Raw genomic sequence first — 17853 nt, 5'->3', positions numbered from 1 at the left:
GAATTTAGTCAATTTAAATTTAGGGTTACTGCCATTTGATGTTGACTGGCTGTTTTATCCATGTGTTGGTGTAAGTTCTTCTTTATGTTGGTGCTCTTTACTTTTTGGTGTATTTTTAGAAAGGCTAATACTGGTTGTTTCTTTCTGTGTGTAATGCTTCTTTCAGAAGCTCTTGTAAAGCAGGCCTGGTGGTAATAAAATCTCTGAGTTCTTGCTTGTTCATAAAAGATTTAATTTTTCCTTCAGTTGTGAAGCTTAGTTTGGCTGGATATGAAATTCTGGGCTGAAGGTTCTGTTCTTTGAGGATGTTGAATATTGGCCCCCACTCTCTTCTGGCCTGTAGAGTTTCTGCCGAGAGATCTGCTGTAAGTCTGATAGGCTTGCCTTTGTGGGTTATCCGACCTTTCTCTCTGGCTGCCCTTAGTATCCTCTCCTTCGTTTCAACCCTGGTGAATCTAACGATTATGTGCCTTGGGGTTGGTCTTCTTGAGGAATATCTTTGTGGTGTTCTCTGTATTACCTGGGGTTGAATGTTGACCTGCTTTGCTAGTTTAGGAAAATTTTCCTGAATAATATCCTGAAGGGTATTTTCCAGCTTGGATTCATTCTCTCCGTTGCATTCAGGTACACCTATCAAACGTAAATTTGGTCTTTTCACATAGTCCCACATTTCTTGGAGACTTTGCTCATTCCTTTTTATCCTTTTTTCTCTAATCTTTTCTTCACGTTTTATTTCATTAAGTTGGACTTTGACCTCTGATATCCCTTCTTCTGCTTGAACAATTCGAGTGTTTAAACCTGTGCATACTTCTCGGAGTTCCTGTATTGTATTCTTCAGTTCCATTAATTCACTCATACTCCTCTCTAAGTTGTCTATTCTCAATAGGATTTCATCAAGCCTTTTGTCAAAGTTCCTAGTTTCTTTACGTTGGGCTACAACATGGTCTTTTAACTCACCGAAGTTTGTTATTATCCATTCCTTGAAGAGTGATTCTGTCATCAGGAGGCGCTCGTTCTCCATCAAGCCTTGTTCCATTGTCGATGTGGAACTGTGATCATCTTTAGAGGGAGAGGCGTTCTGACTTTGAGTATTCTCAGCTTTTTTACGCTGGTTTCTTCCCGTCATTGTAAATTTATCCTCCTCTCGTCTTTGAAGTTACCAACTTTCAGATTAGGTCTCTTGAGTGGACGTCCAGGTTGTTAGTTCCCAGGGCCAGAGCAGCGGCGTTAAAACTGATGGTGCTTTTCCGCCCAGGATTCTCCTGTCGGGCTTCCTTCTTGTTTCCGTAGTAGGCGACTCTGCCTTCCCGGGGCTCCAAACCTCGGTCAGAAGGGGAACCTGTCCCGTTTACTCTGCTCCGAGAGCTGCCGCGCCGAGGTGCCGGCGGAACCGCTGCGCCGACCACGAGAGTCGCGCTGGCGACCCCTGTGTTTCCACCACTGGGGGATCTTCTGCTCAGTGAGCGACCAGACTTGGTCTGAAAGTGTGGCGTCCTCTAGTTCTCCACGCCTTCCCTGAGAGCTGCAATCCCGGGATGTTAGCGATCGGCCATCTTGGATCGTTCTCTCCCAGATTTTTTAATGATCGCCATTCTAACTGGTGTGAGATGGTATCTCAGTGTGGTTTTGATTTGCATTTCTCTAATGACCAGTGATGATGAACATTTTTTCATATGTTTCTTGGCCTCATATATGTCTTCTTTTGAAAAGTGTCGTTCGTGTCCCTTGCCCACTTGTGAATGGGTCTCTTTTTTTCTTGTAAATCGTTTCAGTTCTTTGTAGATTCTAGATATTAACCCTTTGTCAGATGGGTAGATTGCAAAAATGTTTTCCCATTCTGTTGGTTGCTATTTCACTCTAATGATTGTTTCTTTTGCTGTACAGAAGCTCTGGAGTTTAATTAGATCCCATTTGTCTTATTTCGGCTTTTGTTGTCAATGCTCTTGGTGTTTTTGTCATGAAGTCCTTGTCTATGCTTATGTCCGGAATGGTTTTGCCTAGATTTTCTTCTAGGGTTTTTATGGTGTCAGGTGTTATGTTTAAGTCTTTAATCCATCTGGAGTTAATTTTAGTGTAAGGTGTCGGGAAGGGGTTCAGTTTCTGCTTTCTGCACATGGCTAGCCAGTTTTCCCAACACCATTTATTAAACAGGGAATCCTTTCCCCATTGCTTGTTTTTGTCAGGTTTATCAAAGATTGTATGGTTGTAGATATGTTGTGTTGCCTCCGATGCCTCTGTTCTGTTCCATTGGTCTATATCTCTGCTTTGGTACCAGTATCATGCTGTTTTGATTACTGTAGCCTTGTAGTATAGTTTGAAGTCCGGGAGTGTGATGCCTCCCTCTGTGTTCTTTTTTGCTTAGAATTGACTTGGCTATGTGGGCTCTTTTTTAAACTATATGAAGTTTAAGGTGGTTTTTTCCAGTTCTGTGAAGAGGATCCTAGGTAGTTTGATGGGGATAACATTGAATCTATAAATTACTTTGGTCAGTATGGCCATTTTCATAATATTGATTCTTCCTAACCGTGATCATGGAATGTTTCTCCATATCTTTGTGTCCTCTCTGATTTCCTTGAGCAGTGGTTTGTAGTTCTCCTGTAAGAGGTCCTTTACATCTTTTGTTAGTTGTGTTCCTAGGTCTTTTATTCTCTTTGTAGTGATTGTGAATGGCAGTTTGTTCTTGATTTGGTTCTCTTTAAGTCTGTTGTTGGTGTATAGGAATGCTTTTGATTTCTGCACAGTGATTTTGTATCCTAAAACTTTGCTGAAGCTGCTTATCAGTTTCAGGAGATTTTGGGTTGAGACGATGGAGTCTTCTAAATATGCAATCATGTCATCTGCAAATAGAGATAATTTGACTTCCTCCTTTCCTAATTGAATACCCTTTATTTTTCTTGCCTGATTGCTCTGGCTAGAACTTCCAACAGTATATTGAATAGGAGTGGTGAGAGAAGGCATCCTTGTTTTTTGATTTTGGCCATTCTTACAGGAGTAAGGCGGTATCATATTGTGGTTTTGACTTAACATTTTCCTGATAATTAGTGATGCTGAGCATTTTTTTCATATGTTTGTTGGCCATTTGTATATCTTCTTTTGAGAATTGTCTATTCATGTCCTTAGGCCACTTATTTGTTTTTTCTTGCTGATTCAAGTTCCCTGTAGATTCTGGATATTAGTCCTTTGTTGGATGTATAGAGTATGAAGATTTTCTCCCACTCTGTGGGTTTTCTGTTTACTCTATTGATTATTTCTTTTGCTGTGCAGAAGCTTTTTAGTTTAATTAAGTCCTATCTATTTATCTTTATTTTTGTTGCGATTGCTTTTGGGTTCTTGGTTATGAAGTCTTTGCTTAAGGCATCGTCTAGAAGAATTTTTCCAATGTTATCTTCTAGAATTTTTATTGTTTCAGGTTGTAGATTTAGGTTTTTGATCCATCTGAGTTGATTTTTGTATAAGGTAAGAGACGAGGATCCAGTTTCATGATTGTACATGTGGCTTGCATTATCCCAGCACCGTTTGTTGAATGTTCTTTCCTCACTTTATGTCTTTGTTTGCTTTGTCGAAGATCAGTTGACCATAAGTATTTGGCTTTATTTCTGGGTTCTCTATTCTGTTTTATTGGTATAAATGTCTGTTTTTATACCAGTACTATGCTGTTTTGGTGACTATAGTCTTATAGTTTCAAGTCAGGTAATGTAAGACCCCCAGATTTGTTCTTTTTGCTTAGTCTTGCTTTGGCTGTGAGGGCTTTTTTTTTTGGTTTCATGTGAATTTTAGGATGCTTTTTTCTAGTTCTGGTAAGAACGATGATGGTATTTTGATGGAAATTGCGTTGAATTTGATGATGGTATAATAGGAATTGCATTGAATTTGTAGATTGCTTTTGGCAGTATGGTCATTTTCACAGTATTGATTCTACCCATCATGGGCATTAGCTGTGTTTCCATTTGTTTGTATCATCTGTGATTTGTTTCAGCAGTGTTTTGTACTTTTCCTTGTAGAGGTCTTTCATCTTCTTAAGTATATTTTGAAATATTTTATTTTATTTTGCACCTATTGTAAAAGGGGTTGAATTCTCGATTTGATTCTCCATTTGGTCACTGTTCTGTGTATAGCAGAGCTACTGGTTTGTGTATATTAATTTTGTATCCTGACTTTGCTGAATTCATTTACCAGTACTAGGAGCTTTTTGGATGAGTCTTCAGGGTTTTCTGTATATGCAATCATGTCATCAGCAAACAGTGACAGTTTGACTTCTTTACTGATTTGGATGACCTTTCTTTCTCTTCTCTGATTGCTCTTCCAGTACTATGTTGAATAGATGTGGTGAAAGTGGGCATCCTTGTCTTGTTCCGGTTCTCAGGGGGAATGCTTTCAACTTTTCCCCATTCAGTATAAGGTTGGCTGTGGGTTTTTCATAGATGACTTTTATAACCTTAAGGTGTGTTCCTTCTATGCCGATTTTGCTGAGGGTTTTAACCATAAAGGGATGCTGGATTTTGTCAAATGCTTTTTCTGCATCTATCGAGGTGATCATATGATTTTTGTTTTTAATTCTGTTTATGTGGTGTATCACATTTATTGACTTGAGGATGTTAAACCATTCCTGCATTCCTGGTGTGAAACCCACTTGATCATGGTGGATTATCTTTTTGATATGCTGTTGGATTTGGTTAGCTAGTATTTTGTTGAGGATTTTTGCATCTGTGTTCATCAGGAATATTGATCTGCCGTTTTCTTTTTTTCCTACTTCCATTTCTGGTTTTGGTATTAGAGTGATATCAGCTTCATAGAATGATTTAGGGAGGCTTCCTTCTTTCTCTGTCTTTTGGAGAGTAGTGTCAGTAGGATTGGTACCAGTTCTTCTTTGAATGTCTGATAGAATTCAGCCGTGAATCTGTCTGGCCTTGAACTTATTTTTGTTGGTAACCTTTTAATTACCTTTTCAATCTCACTGCTTATTACTGATCTGTTCAGTTTCTATGTCTTCTTGGTTTAGTCTAGGAAGGTTATATATTTCTATCCATCTCCCCTAGATTTTCTAGTTTATGCACATAAAGGTGTTCATAGTAGCCTTGAATGATTTTTTGTATTTCTGTGATATCAGTTGTAATATCTTCCATTTCATTTCTATTTGAGCTTTTTGGATTTTCTCTCTTCTCTTCTTGGCTAACCTCGATAATAGTCTGTCAGTTTTATTTATCTTGTCAAAAAACTGACTTTTTGTTTCACTTATCTTTTGTATTTTCTTTTTTTTGGTTCCAGTTTCATTTAATTCTGTTCTGATCTTGATTATATCTTTTCTTCTGCTGGGTTTGGGTTTGGATTGTTCTTGTTTCTCTGGTTCTGTGAGGTGTGACCTTTTTGATTGTCTGTGCTCTTTCAGACTTTTTGATGTAGTCAGTTCATGCTATGAATTTTCGTTCTAGCACTGCCTTTGCTGTATCCCAGAGGTTTTTATAGGTTGGGTCACTATTATTGTTCAGTTCAAATAATTTTTAGATTTCCATCTTTATTTCATTGTTGACCCAACAGTCATTCAGGAGCACGTTATTTAATTCCCATGTATTTGCATGGTTTTGTGGGTTTCTTTTGGAGTTGATTTCCAATTTTATTCCATTGTAGTCTGAGAAAGTACTTGCTATAAGTTTGATTTTCTTAAATTTGTTGAGATTTGTTTTGTGGCTGTCATATGGTCTGTCTTGGAGAATGTTCCATGTGCTGATGAATACATTGTATATTCTGCAGTTGTTGGGTAGGATATTCTGTAAATATCTGTGAAGTCCGTTTGTTCTAGGATATAGTTAAAGTCCATTGTTTCTTTGTTGACTTTCTAAAGACCTGTCTGGTGCTGTCAGTGGAGTATTGAAGTCCCCCACAATTATTGTATTACTGTCTCATTTGTTAGGTTTAGTAATAATTGTTTTATAAACTTGGGAGCTCCAGTGTTAGGTGGATTTTTATATATTTATAATTTAGGATCATGATATTTTTATTTTGGACTAGTTTTTTTATTATTGTATAATGTCCCTCTCTGTCTTTTTTAACTGCTGTTACTTTAAAGTTTGTTTTGCCTCAAATAAGAATACCTCCTCCTGCTCGCTTTTGTTGTCCATTTGCATGGAATATCTTTTTTCACTCCTTTACCTTAAGTTTAGGTGAGTCCTTATGTATCATGTGAATCTCTTGAAGACAGCAGATAATTAGTTGGTAAATTCTTATCTTTTCTACCATTTGGAATCTTCTAAGTGGAGAATTTAGGCCATTTACATTCAATGTTAATATTGAGTACTATTTTGTTCATTGTGCCGTTTTTTTGCCTGAATACCTTGGGTTTTTTTCTATTGTGTTGTTGTTTTATAGGACCTGTGAGGTTTTATAGGTTCTGAGATTTGTGCTTTTAGGAGATGATATTTTGGTGTATTTTGAGGATTTGTTTCAAGACTTATAACTCCTTTTAGTAATTCTTGTAGTGCTGGCTTGGTAGTGGCAAATTCTCTCAGAATTTTTTTGTCTGACAAAGACTGTATCTTTCCTTCATTTATGAGCTAGTTTCACGGGATACAAAATTCTTGGCTGATGATTGTTTTGTTTAAAGAGGCTAAAGATAGGACCCCAGTCCCTTTTAGCTTGTAGGGTTTCTGCTGAGGAATCTGCTGTTAATCTAATAGGTTTTCCTTTATAAGTTACCTGATGCTTTTGCCTCATAGCTCTTAAGATTCTTTCTTTCATCTTGCCTTTAGGTAACCTGTTGACTGTATGCCTAGGCGATGATCTTTTTGCAGTGAATTTCCTAGGTGTTCTTTGAGCTTCATTGTATTTGGATGTCTAGGTCTCAAGCAAGGCTGGGAAAGTTTTTCTCGATTATTCCCTCAAATATGTTTTTCAAACTTTTTGATTTCTTCCTTGGTAACATCAGTTATTCTTCGGTTTGGTTGTTTATCGTAATCCCAAACTTCTTGGAGGCTTTATTCATTTTTTAAAAATTCATTTTTCTTTGTCTTTATCAATTTGGTTTAAATCAAAAGCCTTATCTTTGAGCTCTGAAGTTCTTTCTTCTACTTGTTCAATTCTATTGGTGAGACTTTTCAGTGAATTTTGCATTTCTCTAAGTGTGTCCTTCACTTTTAGAAGTTGTGATTGTTTTTTATTTATGCTATCTATTTCACTGGAAATTTTCCATTCATGGCTTGTCTTATTTTCTGATTTCTTTAAGTTGGACTTCACCTTTCTCTGGTGCCTTTTTTTTTTTTTTTTTTTTTTTGAGATCGGGTCCCACTCTGTCACCCAGGTTGGAGTGCAGTGGTGTGATCTCTGCGCAGTACAACCCTGTCTCCTAAGCTGAAGTGATTCTCCTGCTTCAGCCCCCCAAGTAGCTGGGACTGCAGGTGAGCACCACCACATCTGGCTTTTTTTTTCTTTTTTTTTTGTATTTTTAGTAGAGTTTGGGTTTCACCACGTTGGTCAGACTGGTCTTGAACTGCTGAACTCAGGTGATCTGCCTTCCTCAGCCTCCCAAAGTGCTGGGATTATAGCTGTAAGCTACTGTACCTGGCCTGGTGCCTCCTTGATTGGCTTAGTAGTTGACCTTCTGAATTATTTCTCTGCAATTCAGAGATTTCGCTTTGGTTTGGATCCATTGCTGGTGAACTAGGGTGATCTTTTGGGGTGTTAAAGAACCTTGTTTTGTCATATCACCAGAATTGTTTTTCTGGTTCTTTCTTATTTGGGTAGACTATGTCAGAGGGAAGATCTGGGATGCAAAGTCTACTCTTCAGATTCTTTTGTCCCACAGGGTGCTCTGATATGGTGCTCTTCCCTTTCCCCTAGGGATGGAGCTTACTGAGAACAGAACTGCAATAATTGTTACTTTTCTTCTGGATCTAGCCAGCTAGTTGAGCTACTGGGCTCTGGGCTGGTACTGGGGAGTGTCTGCAGGGAGTCCTGAGACATCATTCATCTTCATGTCTGTCAGCTGTGGATACCAGCACCTTGCTCTGATGGAGGTAGTGGGGCAGTGAAGTGGACTCTTAGGGTCCTGGGTTGAATTTTTGTTAAGTGTGCTGGTTTTGTGTTTGTTGGTCTCCAGCTAGGAGGTGGTGCTTTCACGTGCGCATCAGCTGTGATAGTATAGAGATGATCACGTGGTGGGTGTGGGCCAAGAGCTCCCAAGAGGTTCTGTTCTTTGTCTGGGGCTACCAGGTGGGTAGAGAAAACCACTAGGTGGGGGCAGGGTTAGGCATATCTGAGGTCAGTCTCCTGTTGGGGGAGCTGGCTGTAGCTGCTGTGGTGGATGGAGGTGTGGTTCCCAGGACAATGGAGTTATGTTCCCAGGGGGATTATGGCTGCCTCTGCTGTGTCACACAGGTCGTCAGGAAATTGGGGGACAGCTGGCCATTACAGGCCTCACCCAGCTCCTATACACCCCACGGCCTGAAAGACTGGTCTCCCTCTCACTGTGCCCCTTCTGCAGCACCGAGTTCATTTCCAGGCAGCTGGTGGGCATGACCAAGAACTTGTCCCAGACCACAGGCCTACCAGCTGAGGAAGCAGGCTGACTCACAGTTCCTCAGCTGTCCCAGCCTTCAGTGTCAATGCACTCCTTCAAAGGGTCTGTGGATACTTGGCTTTTCCAGTATGTTCCTGTGGTAGTTCTTGGAGCAAAAGTTCATCATGTGGGTCCCCACACACTGCTCTGTCCGTCTAAGTGGGAGCTGCTAATTAGTCCTGCCTCCTGCCTGCCATTTTCCCCGTAAATGTGCATATTTTTCTTAGTTGCCATTATCATCATCATCATCATTTTTATGTTGTGAATGCAATATCTGCTTGAATACTACTGGGGCTGCTGCTTTGGAAATAAAATACCTTGACCCCTCCACTAGTGCTGGCTACCTCTTCTGCCTTTTCATGACCTGTGTTCCTGTAGCCATGCTCTTCCACTGCTATATCAGCTGTTCTTCCACTCTTAGTGGCTGCTTCCTGTTGTCATGCAGACAAGCCTGTAAAACCCATCTTTCAAAGAATTTCCCATTGATCCCATTTCTCTGTCTAGCTATGTGCTGGATTTCTCTGCTCCCTGTCATAGCAGAGCTCTTCTGCGTAGTTGCCTGTACTGGTTGTTTTCCTAGTTAAACCACTTCACATGACTTTTTATCTCTCACTGTTCTACTGAAGTGATTCTTACCGAGGCCAGTTGTGACCTCTGTCTTTGCAAATCCAAGTATCACTTCTAAATCCCGACTTTATTCACAGTAGCTTTTGACCTGATGAAGCACTCCCTTTTTTGGTTATTGTTGTGTTGAATGATTATGAAATCCTTCAGATATAAAGTACCAAAAATATAATGAACATTTCTATTTGCCATCCAGCTTAAAGGGTAAAAATTATTAATTCAGCTGAAGTCCGATTATATCCCTTCCCAATTGTATTCCCTATTCTGTGCCCCTAGATGTAGCCACTATCCTGGATTTATTGTTATCACACATTGCTTTTATACATTTGCTGCATATGTGTTCCCCTACGTAAGTATGTAGTGTTGTTTTTTATATTTTTAGACTCTATATTAAAAATTATTCTTTTTTTGCAATTTGCTCTTTTTATTCAACATTTTGTTATGAGAATCATTCACGTTTCCATGCATGGCCCTAAAGTGTCGACTTTGGCTACTATGTAGTGTTTCTTCATATGAATAATATACAGTTTAGGTATTGTCCTGCAGGTGGTCATTTATATTGTTTCCACCTTTTTTGCTGTTACAAACAATCCTTGTAGGAGCATTCTTATGAATATCTCCTAAGTGTGTTTCTGTTTGGTAATCCCTGGAATTAAAGCTCCTGGTCATCGTGTATTTAACTAGACTCTTTTTTTGAACCACTTTGTTCTAGACTTGTCTCGTTTTTATCTTACTTCATGGGCCAGGCATTCTCAATCTTATTTTTTTGGATTATTTGCCACACTTTATATTGTAGTGTCTTTGAGGTTTGGCGATTGCTTTCAATCACCGAGCTGTCTTGGTAACTTACCTAGTTCCATGGTTTTATTTATTTTATGGTATTGAGACAAGGTCTTGCTCTGTCACCGAGCTGGCTCACTGCAACCTCAACCTTTTGGTTAACCTATCCTCCCACCTCAGCCCCCCAGGTAGCTGGGACCATAGGCGAGCACCACCATGCCAAGCTAACTTTCTTTTTTGTTTTGAGACAGGGTCTTGTCATTTTACCCAGGTTAGTCTTGAACTCTTGCGCTTAAGCGATCCTCTTGCCTCAGCCTCCCAAAGTGCTGGGGTTATAGGCATGAGCCACTGTGCCTGGCCCTAGTTCCATGGTTTTAAATTCCACTTACATACTGATAACTCTTTAGAGTCTATCTCTAACCTGACCTCGTTTATAAACTCCAGGTTGGTCTGTCTTTGGACATCTAAAGGGGATCTCAGACTTAACACAGTCAGGGGGTCTCTTGATGACCAGCTCTTCCCCCTTCTACATTTTACGGTGAGAACCATCTCATGCTTACGCTTTTAGCTAGCATGTGTCTCCCCTGAGAAGCCTTTTCTGCCCACTCTACCTTGTCCCTGTGCATCATCTGTCGTATCATCCTGTTTTATTTTTGCAGAGCAGTTGTCAGTCACTCATAGCATTTTTTTCCTTTGGTTGTGTATGTGGAGATATATGTATGTATGTATATATTCTGTTTATATCCCCTAGAATAGTTTCTTGAGGGTAGAGACGTTGCCTTTGTTCACCGTTTTATCTCCTTTTCTTAGAATGGTGGTCAGAATATAGAGGGTCGTTAGTAATGATTTAACCCTGTTATCTTCCACCAGATTTGTAGACTCAAATTTTCACGTATTTAGAAGATTCATAAACCTTAGCTTTGGCATACAGTGGCTTTTTCTCTCCGATTGCTCGGTGAACAGGAGGGAGGGTTGCAGTGTTACAGGATTCCTTTGGTGCTACGTCAGCAGCCAGAAATCTCTGCCTGCTCCTCTGCCTGGGGCCTTGCTTCACCGGGCTCGCTCCACCCACTCAGCCTGGCCGGTGTGCTTGCTTGGATCATGCGTGCGCCGAGGGATCTGCACTCAGCTCCTGGCTCCACGCAGTGTGTTGCCAGCAGCTTCTACATTGGGTGCCGGCATCTAGACGAGGGGAATGAGGGTGGTGCTTGAAAACTTGGAGATGTCAGCAATGGCGGAGTCCTACGGGGTGTTACAGCTCTCACCCCGGGAGTCCGAGATCTGACCTTCCAAGAAATATTGCAACTTTCTCCTGTTCCTACCACCTGCAGCTTGGCGAACAGGAGCATGTTACATCTCATTCGGTCCCACCACCTGCAGCTCAGTGAATGAGTGTGTGTTACAGGTTGGCCTGTTCTGGGTTCTTGTCCTGCGACCAAGAGGAATAAGAGGAATAAGGTACATGGGCACTGGAGAGTGAGTAGGGCGGAGAAGAATTTTATCAAGCAACAGAAGGAAAGCTCTCAGCAGAGAGGAGCCCCAGGAGTGGTTAGCCCTCTGTGTGAGAGGGGACCCAGAACAGGTTTGCCATCTGTGGGGCTGAGTTTGGGATTTTTATGGGCTCAGAATGGGGGAGTACATGCTGATGGATTCATGGGCAGGCTTGGAAAAAAGCACCATTCAGTTGACTTTAAGGCATCCAGGAAGTTCTTACTCTGGTTGTGGACTCCGCCTGGAATTGGCAGCTCAGTTTTGAGGGTTTAAACTGTCTTTGGCGTGAAGGTTAGGTTTCACTAGAGACCCACCCTGTCTGCCTAGGAATTTGTCTGTCTCTAGTTGCTGTCACTAATCCACACATTGCACTGTCTCCTGGATTCATCAGTAGTCTTTGAGCTGTCTCAATCTCAGTATGTTGACTCTATCTTCTTCCCCAAAGACTTTTTTCCTTCCCACACCTTTAAAACGTTTTCATAAATATTTCCATCTGCCCTGTGGTTCACCTCCCTTCTACTCTCTTATCCAGTATGCTATTACTTGTTCTTACCTTCTTCATAGTTCCTGGGTCTTTCTACCTTATCCAGCTATTGTCTTGCTTCAGGCCCATTTTACAAGCTCTTACCTGTCTCCGCTCTGTCTAGGTAATTGTTTTTGGCTCTGTAGCTTTAAATACCATCCACGTTCTGATTTTCCTGAGAGTCTCTCTTTGTCCTGACTACGCTCTTGAACTCCAGTTTGGTTTGGGGCTTCTGTGACAACACACTGTCAGATTTTTATCTTGCTTTGTAGGCTAGGCATTCTCCATCTCGTTTTCTGGATCTTCATTCTCTACCGGACTCAATCTTGTAGTGGCCTAGGATTTGGTTCTTGACTCTCCTCTGTGTATCTTCTCAGCTTCCAGCTTTGATCTGCTACCCTGATGCTCATCTTTATCAAAGACAGTCAAGCCATGCACTGCTTTTCTTAAAGTCTCTCAGAGGCTCCCTGCTGCCTCTGACGTCCACGTTCTTTATCATGGGCAAAGCCATTAAGAATGAGCCCCTGTGTGTTTCAGTTTTTGCTCTGTGCTCTCCTCCAAAGCATCTAGAAGACTGTTCTCTCTCCCTGTGGCCTCTCAACACAGAAGGCTGGGCTTTTGCTCATGCTATTTCCTTGGTGCACAATTTTTCTCTCCCTTACTTCTTAATCTCCCCTGTATACATTTGCTCATTAAAAAGACCAGTCAATGGCCCCCTTTTCAGGGAAGTCTTCCATGGTGATGAGAAAGTTCTATGAAGGAAGAATCAACAGTTATATGAAGTTGGATATGCCTCTTAAGACTTTAACGTGTGGGTGACCAGGAGGCAGTAGGATATATGGTTCTGAAGGGCAAGGATGGAGATTGATGCTTTTGGGAGTCATGAACTTACTCATGGTATTTGAAAAATACAGGTCTGGGTAAGGACCTAGAGCCAGAGCACGGAAGAGGGCAGGGGTGGGTCCTTGGACACTGTAGAGTTCAGAGGTCTGGTAGAGGAGGAGAGGTGGAGGGAAGACGGAATATAGATGATAGTTGGAGGGGTGTTTCAAGAAGGAAATGAACTGTATCATGCTACTTTGAGTTCCAGTAAGATGAAGGCGCTTATGTGACTGCTGGATTTGACTGTGGAGTTAACTGTGGCCTTGGTAAAAGTACCTCGAGGGTACTGACGTGAGGAGAAGATGGCTTTTCGTTGATTACTCTGTTTAGCTGCTTATGTATCTGTCTCCTCCTCTATGTGCTAGTCCTTAGTTTATGTCTAGGGCTTAGCATGTAACTAGATGGCTGAATAAATGTTTGCCTGCAGGTTTGAGTTTTACAGTGCAGTTTAAAGAATAATGTACTGTTTTACCCTTATTTAGAATACTTCGTTCTATTGACTCTTGCCACTAGTTTGTCAGTTCAAGGAATACAATCATGTGACTAATAACTTAAAACGTGAAGAGAAAGGCAAATCCATGTTAGTAGAGGTTCTTAGCACATCTTGAAGCTATCACGCTGTAGTGGAAAAGGACCATTCTTTGGATTTGGAAGGCCTGTCTCAGGCTTTGGCTGTGCTAGTTAGCCTTGAGAAGGGAGCTGGGGGCACGTCCCTTACAGTCCCGGATTGCAGTTTCTTGTCTGTCATAAGTGGACAACATTAACAAATTTGTCTTACAAGATTTTTGTGAGCAGCAAATGAATAAATGCAATGAATGTCCTTTGTAAGTATAAAGATACACTGTAAGTGCTATTTTTAAAGAATAATTGGATTATCCATTTTGTTACTAACTTACGAAGTGGATTAGATCAGAGTGTTATGAAATTCATATTTAACAGTGACATATGAATGGCAAGAAGTTGAGTAAGGACATAGGTCACTAGAAAATGTGATACTTTTTTTTCCCATTTTGAGATGGAGTCTAACTTTGTTGCCCAGGCTGGAATGCAGTGGTGTGATTTTGGCTCACTGCAGCCTCCGCCTCCCAGGTTCAAGCAACTCTCCTGTCTCAGCCTTCTGAGGAGCTGGGATTACAGGCTCCCGCCACCACGCCCAGCTAATTTTTGTATTTTTAGTAGAGCCAGGGCTTCACATGTTGGCCAGGCTGGTCTCAAACTCCTGACCTCAGGTGATCCACCTGCCTCGGCCTCCCAAAGTGCTGGGATTACAGGTGTGAGTCACCGCGCTGGGACGATGTGATACTTTTTTAGAAACATATAGGAAATTAATTTCCTTTGGCTTTGTTCTCTTATCTCTCCCAGATAAATTTAATCATTCTGTTAGAGCACAAGAGTAGGCTCTTTTACTTCAAGATCTCATAATCAACTCTAGCTAGTAGTCCGTTTACCCCAGGGTTGTATACGCATGAAGTAATAAAATGTATTATTACTGGTGTTTTTTCCTTTTTTTCTTAAGTAATTAAGCAAATACATCAATTAACTCAGTTTGACACATTTCCCTCATGGTGACTGCAGTTTTCTTTTTTATCCACAGGAGATACCAAGACCCTTCGTAGATGCCTAAAACTGTGATATTACTGAACCCTTCTATATGTGTTTTTTTGTTTTTCTGGTACATACATAACTAATGATAAAGTTTAATTTATAAATTGGGCCAGTAAAGACTAAAAACAATAACTAATTAGAAAAAGTACAATTATAAAAATATACTGTCATGGAAATTATGTGAATGTGGGCTCTCTCTCAAAATATCTTAATGTTTTTGGACCACGGTTGACCATAGCTAACTGAAATTGCTAAAACTGCAGATAAGCGGAGACTGCTGTGCTCATTTTGTTTTTATGTCTAGGGTAAAAACCATGGTAAGAAACTCCGAAATTACTATGCAGCAAACAGCTGTCCTCCTCCTGCTAGAATGAGCAATGTGGTGGAGCCTGCAGCTGCCCCAGTTGTTCCAGCTCCTCCGCAGGTGAGACACGTGTGTCAGGGTGGGGCAGCATTGGGTTGCAAGCTGTGGATGCACACACGGCTACAGGTGACATTTGTTATCCATGTGTCCCTCAGGGTACAGTTGGGAAAATCATCCTGAAAGAGGCTGCTTGGTGCTTTTAACCCCTTGAACTATAGTGCTGGATGTAATGCAGGCCAAAATCTGTGAACCTTGAGATTTCTCATTGGCTCTCTTTATGATGTGTGAAATGATGAGACAAATACTGTTACACGAGTCTTTATACATTTCTTAAAATTCTGGCTAAGTGATCCTGGATGTCTAGGCTCACCCCTAAATGAAAAGACAGATTTTCAAATGTGTATTTGCAGTTAATTTATCTTTATTGCAGTCAATCCCATTTATTTTAGATTTTGTCCTCCAGTTGCAAAATTCGTTTTTTGAGATTGCTCATTACTTACCTCTGTGCAGAGAGCCTTGTATAGACATGTTTTGGACCTAGCTATTATGAGACGGAATTGGAAGCCAAGTTCTTTTTGCTCTTTGGATGATGGAACAGGTGATTTAGGCCTCTGAAATATGGAGTCTACTCCTTAATCTGTCTTTGAAGTGTCATTTGTCTGTAAAACAATGCAGTGGTCATAAATTATCAGGGCATAACTGAGTACACAGCACGCCAGGCACGGTGCCGAGCATGCCTCATGCATTGTTTCATTCAGGCTGGGACTACAGTGAGGTGATAGATACAGTAAACTTGGGCATAAAATTTAAGAAGGAGCTAAAAAACCCAGTAATCAAGATAGAAATTTAAGGTAATATTTTAGAAATGTAAAATTGATGTAAAATAGTGGTGAATAAAATATTGAAGACTTAAATAAGTATTACTGATTTCCCTTTTGCCTCAGCCTGCAATATGATTTGGCATGGCACTGCTACTGATTCTGAATGTAAATTTTTGGTATGTTTTTCATCATTAATTTTTTTGCATTAAGTTTAATTTTTTTAGCTGGGTGTGGTGGTACTACAATTCTGTAGTCTCAGCTACTTGGTAAGCTGAGGCACAAGAATCACTTGAAGCCGGAGGTGGTGGTTGCAGTGAGCTAAGTTCGTGCCATGGCATTCCAGCCTGGGTGACAGAGCAAGACTGTCTCAAAAAAAAAATTTTTTTAATTAAATAAATATTTCATTAAAATATTATTTATCTTGATTTCTTAGCTTTTTTGATGTTCCATTAAATTCCGAGCCCAAGGCAAGGGTCTCACTTCATTCTAGTCCCAGGTCCTGACCTCATTTAATGCTTGCAACAACTTAGAGTTATTGGCCTTATTACTCAAGTGGTATCCATGAGCCAGCAGTATCAGCTTTACTGGAAGTTTATTAGAAGCTCAGATGAACTAAGGAGCTTTCCTTGGTGTTAAATGTTTTGTAAAGGGGTAGAGCAAGAATTTCTTTTTTTTTCCTTTGAGGCAGCGTTTTGTTCTTGTTGCCTAGGCTGGGGTGCAATGGCTCACTGCAACCTCCACCTCCTGGGTTCAAGTGATTCTCCTGCCTCAGCCTCCTGAATCGCTGGGATTACAGGCGCCCACCACCATGACCAGCTGATTTTTGTATTTTTAGTAGAGATGGGGTTTCGCCATGTTGGTCAGGCTGGTTTTGAACTCCTGACCTCAGGTGATCCACCCACCTCGGACTCCCAAAGTGCTGGGATTACAGGCATGAGCCACCGTGCCTGGCCCAAGAATTTCTTAGACCTTTGCTCCTAACCTGGTATCATTTTACTTTTCTGAGTGTTAGTTTTTAGTACTTAAACGTGTGGGTAGCAATTCTGGCTGTTCTTTCTTCTCATGGATTTGTCAGTTAAACGAGATATATAAAAAACGAAATCAGAGAACAAGAAGATACCCAGCGAGATCTTCAAGCTGCATAGTTTTCCTGTCACTGGTTTCTGAAGGCTGCTCTAGAATTAAATAGCTGTCCCCAGTGGGGGCTGTTTTCAGTGGGCTCCACCCTCCTGGGCAAGTAGCCTAAACCTTTCTTCATAGCATACCCCAGAAAAATCTTCCCTTCCAAGTGAAACGATGCTATTTTCTGCAGCTTTTCCTGATATAGATATGGTTTCCAGAATCTTTATCGTGTATTATATCACTCTTCTCTGGCCAAAATCTAGTATGTTGTTTTTTTTTTTTGTTAACGTAATATTTGTTGAGTGCCTGCTGTCTTCTGGCACTCTGTTAGGCTCTCTTTCACATGTTATTCCTCAACCTGAGTACAGTTGTCTGGATTTGCTACTCATTTTTAATGTTTTCCTGATTATATCTGTAGCTAGTTTGTAGACTTTTTGATACAGGGGCTCTTTTTAAAAAATATGTATGACTGTATATCTCTTCTGGACTAGACAGCAACCCTAATAAGCGGTTAACAGTCAGTGAATGCTTATTGGTGGATTCTGGGTAGACTTTACTTTTTCTTGTAATGTGATTTTAGGCCTTACCTATTTACCCATTACTTACTGTCCTAAATCTAAGCTTTTCAAACTCTTTAAAAAAATTTCTTCAGTGACAACAGCAACGAGCCGTTCACTAAGTTGGTACCTAAGTGATTATAATGCAAAACTAAGATTAAGTATCTCCCAGCTTTTTTGTTTTTCTGGAACGAATTATTTTCTTTATGAAGCTTAATGCTTGTGGTCATGCCATATCCTCTGGTTGTTTTTCAGCTCTTAGAAAGACCTTTGAGGAGAAGAAGGAAGCTCCATATTTGTTTAACCTTGTTTCTTCTTGTCTTTGATGTCAGGTGGGCTCCTTTAAGCCAGGAGGCCGAGTGATCCTGGCCACAGAGAATGATTACTGTAAGCTCTGCGATGCCTCCTTCAGTTCTCCGGCTGTGGCTCAGGCTCACTATCAAGGGAAGAATCATGCCAAGAGGCTGCGGTTGGCGGAAGCTCAGAGTAATTCATTCTCGTAGGTATTGCCATTTTCTCTGAGGCCAAAGTGTTAT

The 17853-nt window shown here is 40.7% G+C and overlaps 1 protein-coding gene across 7 annotated transcripts in view; it reads left to right on the top strand.

The window, feature by feature from the left end:
* Window positions 1-17853, top strand: part of ZMAT3 (zinc finger matrin-type 3) — a 46567-nt gene that overhangs the window by 18643 nt on the left and 10071 nt on the right. For all 7 annotated transcript variants that reach the window (XR_013527013.1, XM_078350192.1, XM_078350191.1 and 4 more), the window contains exons 3-4: window positions 14758-14877; window positions 17650-17816. Coding sequence is in view for 6 of the 7 variants with exons in the window: in XM_078350192.1 (XP_078206318.1) it covers window positions 14758-14877; window positions 17650-17816 (287 nt within the window). In the remaining variant the exon portion in view is untranslated. The remainder of the gene's footprint in view (window positions 1-14757; window positions 14878-17649; window positions 17817-17853) is intronic.

This window comes from Callithrix jacchus, chromosome 15 (genome assembly GCF_049354715.1).
Source record: "Callithrix jacchus isolate 240 chromosome 15, calJac240_pri, whole genome shotgun sequence".
NCBI classification, from domain to species: Eukaryota; Metazoa; Chordata; class Mammalia; order Primates; family Cebidae; genus Callithrix; species Callithrix jacchus.
Note: the sequence above shows the minus strand (reverse complement) of the source record. Positions and strands in the feature narration are given on the sequence as shown.